This window comes from Pseudopodoces humilis, chromosome 3, assembly GCF_049639895.1.
Source record: "Pseudopodoces humilis isolate 2021_Gansu_Grassland_sample_001 chromosome 3, ASM4963989v1, whole genome shotgun sequence".
In the NCBI taxonomy this organism is placed as follows: Eukaryota; Metazoa; Chordata; class Aves; order Passeriformes; family Paridae; genus Pseudopodoces; species Pseudopodoces humilis.
Genome location: NC_142202.1, coordinates 98,884,398 through 98,899,929, shown reverse-complemented (window position 1 = coordinate 98,899,929; position 15,532 = coordinate 98,884,398). Strand labels below are relative to the sequence as shown.

The window sequence follows — 15,532 nt, the reverse complement described above, 5'->3', positions numbered from 1 at the left end:
AACACAAATCACATTTCCCCTCCTCCACCCTACTTTTTTCTCCTCCCCAACAAGCTGCAGGACCCAGCCACAGCCCTTCAGAATCAACAAGTTAAATTTCAACTCTGCGTTGGGGTTGGTTTTTTTAAGTACTTCCTATAAAAACTGAATGAGCAACATGTACATATGCCTAGCTGGCAGTGCTGGAAACCATCCACTTCCTAAGTCCTCAGCAGTACTATCACATGCACATATCAACACAACCATTCCCAAAGGTAATAAAGTTACATGATTGAAACACAGGAGATAAGTGCAAAGGTTCAAACTGCATGACACTTACATAAGAAAACCCCAAAACTTCTAGAAGCTGCAAGTGCACACCCAGGATGGTTGTTCAGGTGGAAAAGAGGAGGTCTCTTTCAAGATATCATCCCATGCAAAATTTTCTACTTTGTTATTCTATTTTATGATTATGATGTAGTCAAATGTCTAACTTCAGTTAAGATCAATACTTTCATAGTTTCCATTTAATTATTCTTCAAATTCAATAGACAGGAATAAAGAACAAAGCATTTCTCAAGAGCAGACTCAAGACAACTTTTTTCTTGATTTTTCTTTAAGTCATTAAAAAAAAAAAAAATTCGAAGTATTATCCCAAACATAGTCATGTGTAAACATCAATCAGACTCCAAAATAATTACGGATATTTGCTAGAATTTCACACCATGATGCCTGGAATCCAAAGCAACTAAAAAAAAAAATAAAAAAAAGGAGAAAGGCAAAAAGGCTCTACAGTCTTTTTAAAAGTTTAGAGAATGTTTGCCTATTCAAACTGATTCCTTCTGTGTGCTATCACCTGTACATTACCATCAGCCTATTGTATTCCCTATGCTCCTATTCTATCTGCAACAGAAGTAAACATACATAATGCATGAACTTGTCATTATTAACCTAGTTAGATGAATAATACTTCCTCATATTTATAAGTCAGCAAGCAATATACAGATCTTACATGTTTTTCCCCTCTTTCTTGAGAGGCGTAAGCTGAACTATCTAAAAATATAGACCCATTTTTAGCATGCAGAGAAGCACTAATATGCTGCAGCTCCTACTCTGTGCACAGAGTACAGGGAGCAAGAACATATGCAACAGCCTCTACATTTTGACTACTTTATGTTTTAAAATACACAAAAGTGCAAAAAAGCTTCACAGAAATTGAAGTCATCCCGTCTCAGAGAAATACTAGCAAATTACATTCATTTAAAAAAAAAAAAGGAAAAAAATAGTTGACCTTGTTTTCACTTCCAATATTGCTGCTTTGGCACTTGCAGTTTTTCTCTGATAGTTTCCAACAAGATGACAGGGTAAAGAATTAAAACTTCTTAAGTTGGAGAAGGCTCAGAGAAGAAGAAATGGCAGGGGAGATAACATAAACAAAACACATATCTGCCAGAAGTGCTGGTACAGACAATAAGCAAGCCAGGATTTGTAAAGGGGAAAGATGTTCAAGAGGTTTAAGGGCCTATGGCTAAACATTTAAATTTGCTGTTTGCCAGCCCTCCTGATTACTTTAAAGTACAGCTCTTCTCCAAAAGAGCTTTGGATACTGGTGCCTGCAGTACTTCTGTAGGTTTTGTTTGTTAAATCCAAGCAAAAAATAAAGCCTTTTCAGTATACTTCAGAAGTTGAAAACTTTTCTTAGCATGCAGAACTTAAAACTTTTTTCAGTTTAAACTAAAATTCAGGCAGTTGAGCAGTATGATATGTCTCCTATTGCCATTACTAAACTTTAGATGCAGTCTGTACTTGGCTGTGGGCTTCTCAACCATCAATGAGCTTGGGTGTATGCAAGTGATGGCTGTACAGCCCGCTGACAAAGCATTGTTTAAGTTATTCTCTCTTTTTTATGACAAGTCCTATTGGATTTAATAGTTTCCAATAATTTTCCTAGTGACATGAGCGTTAGTAGGACAAGGCCAATCAACATGGCAGGGAGAGAGCGGAAATCAACATCCACTACAGATGAGGCATTGTTTGTCTGAACTTTAAGGTTTAGCATCTACCACCAAGACTTCAGAAAAACATGTAACAAAGATTGGCAGCACAAACTTCCATCTTTGCACTGCGCCTTCCCCTCGCACACAATGCTGCCCATCCTCTGGCCTCAACCCCTTCCCCCTGCAGCACAGGTGTGACTGAGCTGGGACATCCCTCATCACCCATTATGTCACAGGGAAGCAGAACACGAGCAGAGCACTACTAAGTGTCCACATGGAGCTGCTGGCACAGCTGCCTAGAAAAATGCCTTTACACAAGATACCAAGTGTTGCCACCATGGACTACTTAGAATCAGCCCTGTTATAGCACCAATATGCAAACTACAAATTGGGAATGCTCTATTAGGAAGTATTTCGCGGGAAATCTGAAAAGCATAAAATGAAGAATTGTAAAAGCAAAGGAAGGAAGAGACTTGCAGTCATTCTAGCCCTTCTCCCTTGCCAGTGGAAAATTCCAGAGTGCACATTTTCTAACCAAGGTTGAAAGACCTAAGTGATAGGCTTCTGTCACTTTCTCTGGGACACTTCACCTAATATTTTCAGAGTGAGATCCCATTTATATGCAATTTATTATTTTCCTCCTCCACAATCAGAGTTATCTGTGAAGCAAACCATACATTTAAAATTCTTCTAAACTTTCTTCATAAACCTACCTACTGAAGCCCTAATCATGTTTTATTACTGTCCTCTTAATTTCCTCCAGTTGGATCAATACCCTCTGGCAAAAAAATAAAGATTAGATTCCAGGTGGAGCTGCTAAGGAGGAATTATTACATCTTGGTTTATATCTCTACAAGCATAGATCAAATAGTACTCTTTATTTTTTAACTCTCACTGTTAGTCAATTTTCATCAAGTGTACTGGTGAAAATCAGAAAGTTCACAGCTTAAATCATTAAGCTCCATATACAATACTCCAAACTCAAACATGTATACCTGTGGAGCTTTTTCATGGACTTAAGAGAGTCCTTCTAGATGAAAATATGTTTGTGAAGGTTCAGGCATCAAACATTGTTTTTTTAAAACCTCGGTCTAAACAAAGAAAATTCTGGGCATAAATTTTTCAAGTTCATTATATAATACAGAAAAATAATTCTTTCAGTTTTGTTATTACCTTTTACAGTTAAGCAAATTTTCTTTCTTCTTACATTTAAAAAAGCAAGTAAAGCAAGAACTTATGATCAGAAAAATATCATTGCTGTTCTTCCATTTTTCCTTACTAAGAATCCAAGGATTATTAATAGAAAATAGAATGTCTTACTCCCAGCTTTCCACAGAGTGGAAATATCAGGTCTACTCCTCTCAATCCAGCCTATTTCATTAGCTTTAAATTCACATAAATGAAAAAAAAAGGACAAGAGTAGGTAAAACAACAAATAGAGAAAACGGTATTTGTTAAGTAGCTACTTCATCTTCACAGATCAAATCCTTTTCAAGGGTTCATCTTGACAAAGATGCCCAACTAGAGTTTATTTTTTCTCAGTGTAGCAATTTAAGAGGATTTAAAGGAGAAAATATTTAACTTGCAAACATACTGCAATGAGCCTTTCCTTGTCCAAACATTTTTCATGTTAACACTCATACCTTTATCCCTTGGCGCTATACTTAAGAAGACAGAGTAATTAATGCTGCAAGCAAGTGCCATACTGACCTACCTGGGTGCTTCTCCTACTCTAGGAGGATTCTACAGTCCAATTCTATTAGGTCCAATTCCGATTCTGGTCCAATTCTATTAGGAATTCATAGCAAGGCTGCCATCAGCAAGCAATATTGTGCTTGCCACAAAATGTAGCATGTTACCTCTGAAAGTGGCCTCTAGTACTTTCACATCTTTCACTACCAAAAAGACAAACTGATTGTTCAATCTTAAAAAACAGAAGGTGAAGAAAAATTTTAAGTTGATACCAGAGCTTTGGCAAGATAAAATAATTGCACAGTATATATCAGAAAGTGATCCAAATAAGGCAAACTGGGGTAGAATAGTTAAATTGAGTGGTTACAAGGATCTTGTACACAGTAAATATCAATTCATTTCTTGAAGATGCAATTATGAATCACTTCAAAAGTGAAGAAAAACTACAAAGTTTGGGATTTTTTTTTTTTTTTTTTTAATTTTATGCACTATTTGAAAGGGCACACATAAAAGCAGCTTCGCAAACTTATAAAAACCTCAAGACCTAAACTTTAACTTGAATAGTATACAGATTTAGGATTAAAAACAAAAACACTTCAGCTGTTATTGAAATACTTTAAAACATTGATGCCTTAATAAGGTGATAAAAACTTCAAAGCCTTTTGGGAAACTTTTAAAATTATTAGGGAAAACAAGCACCTGAAACTCCAGTTAAAGCAGAACAAATTTATAATGGCTCTCCTCTACCTTACAAAGGACAAGTTTAAGGAAAATTTTTGTGCAGAAGCACTTCAGAACTACAGCTCTAAATGCCACCCAGGCCAAGAGCTGACAAAACACATCAGCTTCTAGAAAAAAAAGTAAAATATATGACAAAGCAAAACTTGACAGTAGCCCTAAAGCTTTGCCAGTGTTAATAGCTTTGAAATCTGTTCCAGTCTGAACATGTCCTCTCACTTCCTTGCACATTCCCCATCCACTTCAGTTTAAATCTTCTATGGAAATTCAGCACCCTGTGAAACTCCAGAGATAGATCTATTTAAAGAGTACCTTTCTGAATGTCTTTTCAACAGCAGAATGTTGCATGGCCTTGGCTACATTTTTCATGACAATACTTACAAACCAAACTGTGGAGTGCTATAAGGAAACACCAGAGGAGAGGCATGTTTTTAATGTCAACATGTTGAAAGCATTCAGAGTTGGATATGTCACCTCATTGTGAGAATGCACATATGGCTATGGCTTTAACAAATTACACCCTAAATTATTTCCAATTACTGTACAGAACTTTTTATACTGGTCAATATCCTTTTAACCTTTTAGAAAACTAGACCTCAAGCACTGAATTTATGAACCGATTTTCAAAATGACCAGTTACAAAAAATTTATTCTAATGGGATTTTTAATAGGCAAAGCTATATAAAGCTACAATTTTTCATTATTCTAGATTTCTTTTTCATAAATATGGCATTTGTAAGTAATAATGAAGTTCACACCTTTTTTTCATATGTATTTCTTTCTGGAGGAAACTATTTTCCTATTGAGACAGTAAATTCAAGCATGATTAGGTTTCCTTTGCTAGTCAGGAAAAAAACAAAAAGCTTCAAACCTCAACAATATTAAACATATTAAGAAGGAGCGGAAGTTAAGAGAGATTTGCTCTTCACCAGACAGTATTAAAGAGAGAAGGTGCCTATGCTATTGCAATACAAAAAAAAAATAATTATATTCATGCCTATGCAAAATTACTCTTCCCTTCAAAAATAGAGAAAATTAGAACCACAAACTGAGAAAAACTACAGACTTAGCTACTCTCTTATGATATATCCTCTTCTTATACACACAAACTGAAGCAAAAGGACATAGCTGCTACTAAAAAAAAAACACCACAGCAAAAAGAACTACAAACATTCCTTGAAGAAGACACACAAAATACTCAGATAGATAACAAAAGGTAACAAAAAAAGGCATTCCAGCTTCCCATAGATAATTATTTTGGTGTTTTTCCTTTCCAAAGCGTCAAAGAAAAGTTATTCTTGTCAGAAATATTTTGCAAATATAGTAGTTTCTGGTTTTAAGAGAAGAAATAGCTAAGATTTTTGGTAAAAAAGCAACACCTTCTAGCTTTCAGAAGTATTCCTGAAATGTAATACATTAAAATATTTTTCTGGGGAGGGGGTGTAGCGTTTAGCAGATGGCTTCTTAAAACCACCTAAACATCATATTTCCCAGATCCATTTGCCTAATGAATTCATCATACTGCAATTAATATACGATAGAGAGGGGGTTTTAGTCAACAGAAGGTATCAATTAGAAGACCCACTCCATTTTCCTTTCCCTAAGAGCTGTCTGCCTCTGTATGAGAGGCTTGGGATAACTGACTCACACTGAAACAGGATGCCTCTTCTGATACATAATCTCAGATAATATTCGTACATCCAGAGAAGTTCAAATCCATATAATCAATACAAAATACATTTCACTGTTGATAAATACATTTGTGGCTGTTTTCATCAATATAATGATTGGGTAAAAAGAGAGGACAGCATGAGAGAGTGAATGAAACTGCCCTAAATCCCATCAGCTGGAAACATTCCCTCAAGAAGTGATTACGACCAGCTGGCTGCAAACTACAGACATTTGGTCTAGACTCACAAAAGCATTTCATGTGTCTCCATGCCATTGATTTCAGCGGACACAGACTTTTAAATGCTCCTGGGAATCTGGGTCATTTCCCCTTCCTAGCCCCTGGTATAAGGGTTCTGTGAAGTCAAGTAAATTTGGTATTAAAGACATGGGAAAGCTCTAGCTCATAGAATATAATCAGTCTGCCCTTTTTACACCCTCTGATTAATGTGAAATTGAGGCTGAAAATTCTCCATTTGCAATTAAAAATTCTGTTCTTCCATTTGGCTCCATCCCATTTGGCTCACCAAAGAGGCTTTTAAGACTTACTGGCTTCAGCTGTAGGATTGGTCCCCAATGGAGTCTACTGTTGTTTTAACATTTTGCTTGATTTTGTGTCCCTGACTCACTTCCCTGAGAAGCAAAAGCACACTTTTCTAGGGCCACTAAAATATCCCTTTATAAATATAAATGGAAAGTGGGAAAAAGTCAAGTAAAATATCGTGATCACACAGTAAATCAAGTTGAGTTTTGCTGGTTTCACAATTTTAAAGCAAATTGAGATGTGTGGTTTATAATGCATAACTACTTAATTGTGGGAAGCTTTTAGGTGTAAGAAGTGTTGGAGGAGGGGGGGTTGTGTTTTTGTTTTGTGGTGGTTTCTTTTCTGGTTTCTTTGGTTTGAGTTGTTTTGACTTCTGCAAGGGGAAAAGCCTAGGACAAGATATTTTCATAAGCTGAGAATTTTTTAAGAACAGTGGTTGTTAAAACACAAATTGTCTTCAGTATGAAGAGCTGTTATAATTCTAAAATACAGCCTTTGGTTTTAAAATTTTAACTTTTTTTTTTAAGTAATTCTTACCAAATTTTTGAAGAGTGCAGTTAATTCCTTTGTAAACACAGAAAATTTTAAAAACGCTGTTCCCAAATCTGGGTCATCCCTGCAAACACAGTTGCCACCAAACTTCTCCAGTGCTTGTGTATACTGTTCTTCATTTTCCACGTGAGCTTCAAAAAGAGCAAAACATGAAGATATCATCAGTAGATAAAAGGTTATTGAAATAACAATTGAGGGTTTTCTTTTAAAAAAAAAACTTTCCAGAGTTATTGCTAAAAATGTTTACTTGATATAAAAACCAGTGACTATTTACACTTTAACACTGATATGCCAGAAGTATGACATATATCACTAATTCCAGTTTGTATGTACCCTTCCAAATGACAATGCGCCAAGACAAAAGAAACATCTGACACTCTAGAAAAACCCATAATATTTCTGCACCATAGCAGAGACCTCACAAAAAAGTCCCAACTCCTATAATGAACTTCCAGATTCTAGAGTCTTTTACTAACACTTGCTTGTTTTAACTATGTGCTATTATGTTTTACTGTGTGCTGAAAAACAAAGAGAGGAGCTAAAGCGTGCTGGCAGTCTTGGATCTCTACAGCAGAAGGCAATAGATAAAATACTCTTCAGTCACCCTAGGGAAAAGGACTATAAACCACATTACAGAGGAGGACAAAATCATATCTACGTTAGTTCTCTGATTCAGGGGAGCAGTGGGAATCTGAAGCAAATCCTAGCAATCTGCATTTACCACCGGCCAGTTCAGTTCTGAAAGCAGTTCTGGTTCATCACAGCCAGATTCCTTTGTGAGAAAACAAAATCAGAAGCTCTGACCTAGAAATCATCCAGTGGTCCTGGGCTACACCAGGACAATTCATACAGCACACACCTAACATCATTGTTCAGAAAGCTTTGAGTTGCACATGTTGAGGGGTTATTCAGGGCATGAGAGAAAATCTAAGCATAAAACAAATTCCCCTGATTCAGATATAAAGGAAATCTGAGAGGCTTCACTCTTAACTACTTTGCCCAAGCGATTTACTCCTATGTCACCGGCTTACTTGCCTATATAGACAGGCATAAAAAGCCCCTTTGTCAAAAGTCAATTTGCCCTGTGGAATAAAATGAAGTTTTTCTGAACCAAAGATAAGTGCCCATGTCAAGCTTGAGCATGTTGGACAAAGTACACTAAGTTGACACCTAAGAAAATTAACATTGCCTATTTCTTATTCTAGCTGTAGACGATTTCTAAAGCTTCAAAGGAAAAAAAACACCGTACCCTAGAAAAAAAAAATTATGCATTAATAAGGATAAAGACTGTCTTGGTCATTACATGAAACTAGCATAAATCCTGAAGATTATTTTGAGAGGATTAATCTGTTCAAACAAGCAATGATGCAGTTTCATTTTAAGCCCATTTGTACACATTAACACAAATGTACAAAGAATTTTTGATACAATGTCCTTTCCCAAATTTCAGTGAATTAGTATACAATTATACATTTATATATAATATATAAACTTAATAAATATACAAAGCTCAATAAACTTACCATGTTTCAGATTAAAAACAAGTCTGTCTGTTCATGTGTCCTATCTGGACAGCCATTTAGGAACTTTGTTTCTCAAATACCTACAAATTTTCTCTAATTTCCAGTATATGAAACTAAAACCCTGTGCAGCAGTGGTATAACACCATGTAATTAATGGCTGACATAATGTACAAGAAGAACGGAAATTACACAAACAGCATTAATTCTACAAGTCTTTAACCTGAGCATTTAAATTTGCAACCTGTGACAGATAGCTTGCAGATAGCTATTAAATTTAAAAACTGAGTACTAGCACTGAAAGTTACTTATTTTCTTCAGCACCAATAGCAAGGGCTGATCACTTACCAAAATTTTTGCTGTAGAATGAAGGATGTTAAACGAATCCTATTGTGTGACATATTTACACCTGAACAAGCTTTCAATAAACTGGCACAGACAGCAAAAATGAGGATGTGGCAGGCCACGGCTCTTTTAGATCTCACATCTACCCAGTAAGGTGAATTATTTCCACACTGCTTTCTGCCTTCTTGCTGCTTCCTGAATCCAGCTTAGTTTATGTGAACCCAGATGAGAGAAGAGGTCAGGCAACCATTCCTACAGCAAAAAGAGAAAGCTGCCCCTGCATGAAAGCAAGGTGAAAAGGCTGCTACCATTAAGTGTTATGGTTAAATGTGCAGCCAGTAGCTGAGCCATGCTGACTTTTTACTTTAGGAAACAAGCACAGCACCCATTCCACATGGCATCCCTGGGAGTCTTCTATTCCCCAGCATCCTAAGGACTGTTCTTCTGGATTCTGAGACATTCCCCAGAATGCCTGGGGTAGTTTATTATAGCAGTACTATTAACTGGGCTGGTACTCCCCAAGTGCTTCTGAAGAACACAAAAATCTACTTTTCACATGGAACCGTCCAAAATACTCTTCCTGTCTTATAGTGTTTTCCTGACAAATTTTTAAAGTTTCTCCACAAACAAAAGGTATCAAATCTATCAAAACCAGAAACTTGATCTAGTTTTGAGGGTTTAGAGGCTTTCTTTAAGTAAGAAGCCAAGCTATGTACAAATTGGGAGTCACTATGTAATCCTTAATAACATTTGTAAACTCTCACATTAAAAAAGATAAAACGTGTATATTAACTATTTAGGGAATCTATACTAAAAATCCAGTTACTGTGCTCTTCTGAGTGTAGGACCATGGGGTTTGTTTTGTCAAAAGAAACCACAGGGGCTGACAAGTGGCTTAGTTAGTGATGTTACTACTGATAGAAGATAAATGCCTCCAAACCTTTCTTGTCAAGATTGGGTGGGCAGCACAAATTTAAAACATGGGCAAGGTACTGATTTAACAAGTTCTCTGATTAGAAGGCATAGTCTAGCACTAAGAATAATTTTTTTAAAAAACTCAACAGCCAAAAAAACCCAGCCAAGTAAGAAAAATAAGAAAGGATGCCAAATCTATGAAACAGCTCCTGATGAATCTTAAACTGGACCCTCCACAATCCAAAGATAACATCTTTGTTACATTTGACAAGGAACTTCCTTTCAATTAGCAGAGATGAATTATACCACAACAGCAGCTCTTGTTCTAACCTTGTCTGAACACCAACATGGCCACAAGTTCTGTCAGATATTGGTGGCTCTCCAAGGTTGACAGGCCTATCAATTTTGCATTTAATATAGGATTTGTTAAACCCTAATTACTATGAACTGCACAATAAGAACAAAAGCCAACCAAATGCCATTTCTTATCCACAAAAACAAATGCTGTTTCTTACTCACAAAAAAGCTTCAGTTTTTTTCTTCAAAGAAGAAAAACATACACAACTCTAAGAGACTGGCACACATTTGAAAATGCATGCAGCAATAGTTCTTTGTATTTTATACAGCACCATAAGAAGAATATCTGATTTTTTACATCAAGACAATAGAAAGTTTCAGCTCACCAGCTCCCTCTTGTCATGAAATTCTCAACATGCATAAGTGGAAGCCATCAGGGAGACTAAGGTTTCACAAAGCAGCAGGGCCAATGTAGCTTCTTACTGCTGCCAAAGAGTAATTTCACTCCCACATCCCCACTCCATCTCTTGATGATATACATGGCCCTACCACTTCAGGTGCTCATCTAATCCCAATTAAGTTGATCTCACTGCACATGCAGCTTTATACAAGCTTAAAAACTCATCTAGGGATCTGCCAAGCAGTAGGCATGACAGAAGGAACAGGTAGCCCACACCCAGCAGAAAGAGGAGAGCTTCACCACTTCAGCAGCAGTATAGTGGCAGGAGAAGTTTAGCTACCCCACAACATCTTATCCTTACTGAGCTCGTCATCAAACAGCTCATTCAAGATTGCCATTTAAAATGTACATATTTCTCTTCTCAGAGTTACCCATATAACTCTTTCTGATTCAGTATGACATCTGACTGCTTAAATCTTCCAATTTTACCAATAGAAACTATCAGGAATTATGTACTTACCCAGACCAGATAAGTTTATGGCTTTGACAGATTTCTTCATTTTATAGAGAACAGTTCGGTCAACATCCAGAGCCTAAAAAAAAGAGAAAAATGTAATACTGCATTTGTGCTTTGACAAATTTCTGCCCTGGAAACTTGCTGTAGTTACAACTATTTACATAGTTAATTCATTTCCATAATTAATAAATTACTTGTCATTTTTTTCCACCCCATCCATACAACCTATTCTGTCCCCTTACCCAAAAAAACACCTCCTCCATCTTTGGCTAGTGACCAGCATCATGTAAACTTAGCAGGAAACTACACAGTACTGTCTTTTCATGCTGAATCATTAAGAAGCTTAAAACAGTTTTCACCCATTATATGTTCTGACTTGCTGAAGAACTGAGCAATATCACTTCCTTAGGCAGAATATTGAAAATGGAATTTAATTTCAGTTTTCCTGGATAATTTAGTTAATTGCATTCTCAACTATATGAACTTCCTAACTGCTGTGCTGAGCAAAATAAATTGTATATCTCTCAAATATCTTTCACACAGTTTAACACTAGGCTAAGCTTTCCCCAACATTATATAAAATTCAAGTTTAAATCTTGCCAAGAATGCTCAAGCACTTATAATCAATTTATTTCAAATAAAGAAGTAAAAGCAGACAACTGTTTTGCTTACTGAAGTGAAATATGAACAGACTCAAAAATGTAGAATTGTTTGAGGAGAGAGAAGCAGAATTATGGTTATACAAATTAATTACAAAAAGTTGTGAAACTTGAAGAAAAGATATGTTCCAGAGATGGTGGTATATTTAGACCCCACTGAAGAATAATACTGAACAATACAAATTGTATTATGCCAGGAACTGTTTAGCATGATACATGACAAAGCAAAGAAAACTCACCAAATTAATTCCAGTTTTCATTCAAAACATTTCAATGAATTGCAGCAGCTACACATCTGACCTACCATTGTTTTATTACTAATCATTTGTGTAAGAGACACAATGCAGAAAAGTCAGCCCCTAGTAGTCTATCCAATTATTTTAACACAGTGAATGCAAAAGGAAATATTAAGCTCCTTGATTCTGGGAATCAGAATCTATTGGACTGAATCTACTTGGACCACAAATAGCTAAAAAAAAAATCTTCACCGCATTCCATGGAATCCCACCAATTTAGACAGTACCTTAACATTAATGGTTACAGCATCATGGTACTGCTATATCCATTGGAGGTTTTACTTCCAGCATCTTTATAGTTCACATCTGAAACTTATTAGCAGAAAGTGCAGAGGCCTTTTCACCTTGAATTCTGAAGTACAGAGGAAGGGGAAAATAAAACAATCTAAGCAAGCCCATAAAAGCCATGCCAGATCTGTTCACCCTCTTCAGCAATTTGAATTACATCTACTACAACAAAGCTGTATCTAGTGTGATCTCTAAAGTTAGATTAGTCACCTGTTTGGATGGAAATACATTAAGTGAATTCCCTCATTGTGTATTTGGTGATTTCTAAAAATAACCTCAGAAAAGCACCCTCAAATCAGCTGACTACAGAGAAATCATTTCATTGATGACTGCATCAAAGGGCAACCACCCTCTTGGAGTCCAAGTGAAAGGAATATCTCCAAGCAGTACGAGCAACAGTCCAAAGAGAAGGCTGACAGCCAGAGACTTAAAGTTTACAAATTCAGTTCTCAGCCAAGTCTTAGACTTGTGTGTGCAGCTGAGAAAATATTAAATCTCTGCACCTCAGTTTGGGGGAGTTTATTCTTAGGGAAGAGGAAAGCTGGAAAGACAAATGCATAGGATCAATTTATATTACTGTGCTTGGGGATCCTGACAGATCTATGGATTCATGAAATCCTCTGGCCCAAGACTGCCTCAGTCAGAAAGCACAAACTCCCAGTAAGGAAAAAACCTCAAATCCTCTTCCTCAACAAAAGTCATCATTTTGGTTTGAAACATCTCTCAAACAACCTCCACTTTCACCAGGGTCAGGCAGCAGAGGAACAACCCCACAAGGCACAGCATAATCCAACAGAGAGTCCAACAGAAATGGCAGCTAATGCCCTTAATACACCAGTGACAACTCAAGCATCAACCCTGTCAGACAGCTGGTCCACATAAAAATTCAAAACAAAGGATAACGGGGAAAATACCCCACTGACAGCACCAAGGACAACACAACAAGCAAAACCTAAAACCTTAATGTGTTGAAACTGTACAGATCAGGCTTTCTTGGATCCTCTCTTCATCCTCTTCCTGCCTTTTCAGCTGTGTCACTGCAAAGATGCACCTGAATCTTAACAAACTGGAAATCGGGGGGGGAAAAATCAGTTCTGAAAAGCTCCCTAAACAGGAAACAAAGAACAACAAATATCTAGACATTTGAAGAGGGATCTGGATACATTTATGAAATGCAATTACAATGTTTCCAACTGTGGTAAGAAAACTGCACCTCCGCTTAGGAGGTTTTGTCTATTCCTCCCTTCATTGGCTCAATCTCCTCACAGCGTGTGACATTTAAGAGTGCCTATGTGTGCCTACAATTAAGGGGCAAAATACTGAAAAGCTTTGCATCTTTAATACTGTATTTCAGTCTTGCTTACAGACCAAAAAATAGAGAGGACGACTTTGCCTTTGTTTAATTAAACAATATTGGTGTTTATTCACATCTTGTGTTTCAAAGGAGTCATTTCAGGATAAAACTTGAAAATGTCAGCTTTTTGTCTCTAGTGTTGTTCTTCATATTTCTTTGTCCTTTTCTTTGTCCCAGTATTCCTAGCACCGGGAAATCAGTTTAAATCCAGCTATAGTTTCATTACAGTTCACATTTCTAAGCTTGTGTTTGTTTCATAAACATACACATACTATACCAGTGCACACACATGCACCAAAATGCACCCTAATTCAACTTCTTGGTGCATTCTCAGTAGTTTTAGAAGCAGGGAATTTTAAAATGGCTTCAGATGTTGCATATACTAGCATTTCTTTTTATTCATTTAAAATGCCCAGTAAACTCCTGAACAAGGAGAAAAATTACTATTTATTTCACATGGTGGTATCATTTTGTCCTTTCATGTAATGTTTCTAGTTTTGCCTCAAAAAACTCTATTGTAAGGCTGCTTATTTTAGCACCTCTTTCAGCACAACTGAGTCTGAGTTCACATAAATAATTTTCATAGTCCCATTCAGCTACTGATGAGCACTCAGACTTCTCTACTGTCAAAAACAGTAAACAAAGCTTTGACTTAAGGGGAAAAATAACCCAACCAAATTCTCTGCAGTACATAAGAAGTCACATTATTGAGGAAGTGGTGTTTTGCACATGAACTGAAACAGAAACTCAAATGTGACCTTCTTGAGTGTGTCCTTGTCTGTGCAATCTTTTTTTCCAAATATACTATTTATGTCTTCTTTTCATTTAATTTTGTGTGATTTCTGATGGCAATATGATGAAACCATTTTTAAGGTAAATTACTAGTCAGAAGTATACTAGGGAAGGAAACAAGCATATCAAAATCAAGTGTAGATTTTTAAAGGAACACAAGACAGAGGACTCAAGCTACCAGTGATAAGTAGCAAAGCTTTTTTCCACGTGTGGGAACAATGTCAAGTTTCACTTGCCAAAGACCAATTTCAATTTTCATTGCTTCAAAGGTTTCTACTTTGAACAGTAAAATGTGTCAACTAATTTGAACTAAAGCTATCTTACCAGGAAGAAATCAGTCTGAAATTACTGAAACATCCTGAAATGTTATTCTACATCCTACTCTGTGTGTCATCATCATCATCATCATCATCATCATCATAACAATAATAATTTCTGTTTAAGTTTGTTTCACATTGCATAGAAAGATTTAAGCCCACCAGGATATACAATTTTAAAACATTCAGTTGCACTCCTTCCCCCCTGGAAGAAAACAGAAAAGAAAAAGATTAACACCAATCCCCAAATCTATATTGTCTAAATAGATCTGTGCAATTTAGATGGTTGGCACAAAACATGAATGTATTTTTTGCTCTTTTCAGTGGAAAGAGGAGAAACAAACAGTTCTATTATTAGCATATTTAACTGAGGGAGGAAAAAAAGCAGGAAGACAGAAATTCAGAAACTGAACATCCCAGAGATGATTTTGGCACCTTTTACAGAACCAAAGGGTATGGGGAAAACCAGGGCAGTAGCAGCATAAGTGGAGAGTCCCCAGGCTCTAGAGGTTCATTAAACATCTTTTGTGCCAAACTTATGGCAGAAGTCTGGGTCTTTATCTTATACAAGTGTCCTCACACCAGTGTCTTTTTTCTTTGTGGCCAAGAAAATAATTAATTATCTGTGAAGAAATAGAAAAACAGCCATACTGGATCAGATC

General features: G+C 36.4%; 1 protein-coding gene across 6 annotated transcripts in view; it reads right to left on the bottom strand.

Annotated features, from left to right (window-relative positions):
* Positions 1-15,532, bottom strand: part of ASAP2 (ArfGAP with SH3 domain, ankyrin repeat and PH domain 2) — an 87,344-nt gene that overhangs the window by 55,972 nt on the left and 15,840 nt on the right. For all 6 annotated transcript variants that reach the window (XM_088052371.1, XM_014251483.2, XM_088052372.1 and 3 more), the window contains exons 2-3: positions 11,168-11,240; positions 7,156-7,301 (exon numbers count right to left, since the gene is read on the bottom strand). In XM_088052371.1, the coding sequence (XP_087908497.1) occupies positions 7,156-7,301; positions 11,168-11,240 (219 nt within the window). The remainder of the gene's footprint in view (positions 1-7,155; positions 7,302-11,167; positions 11,241-15,532) is intronic.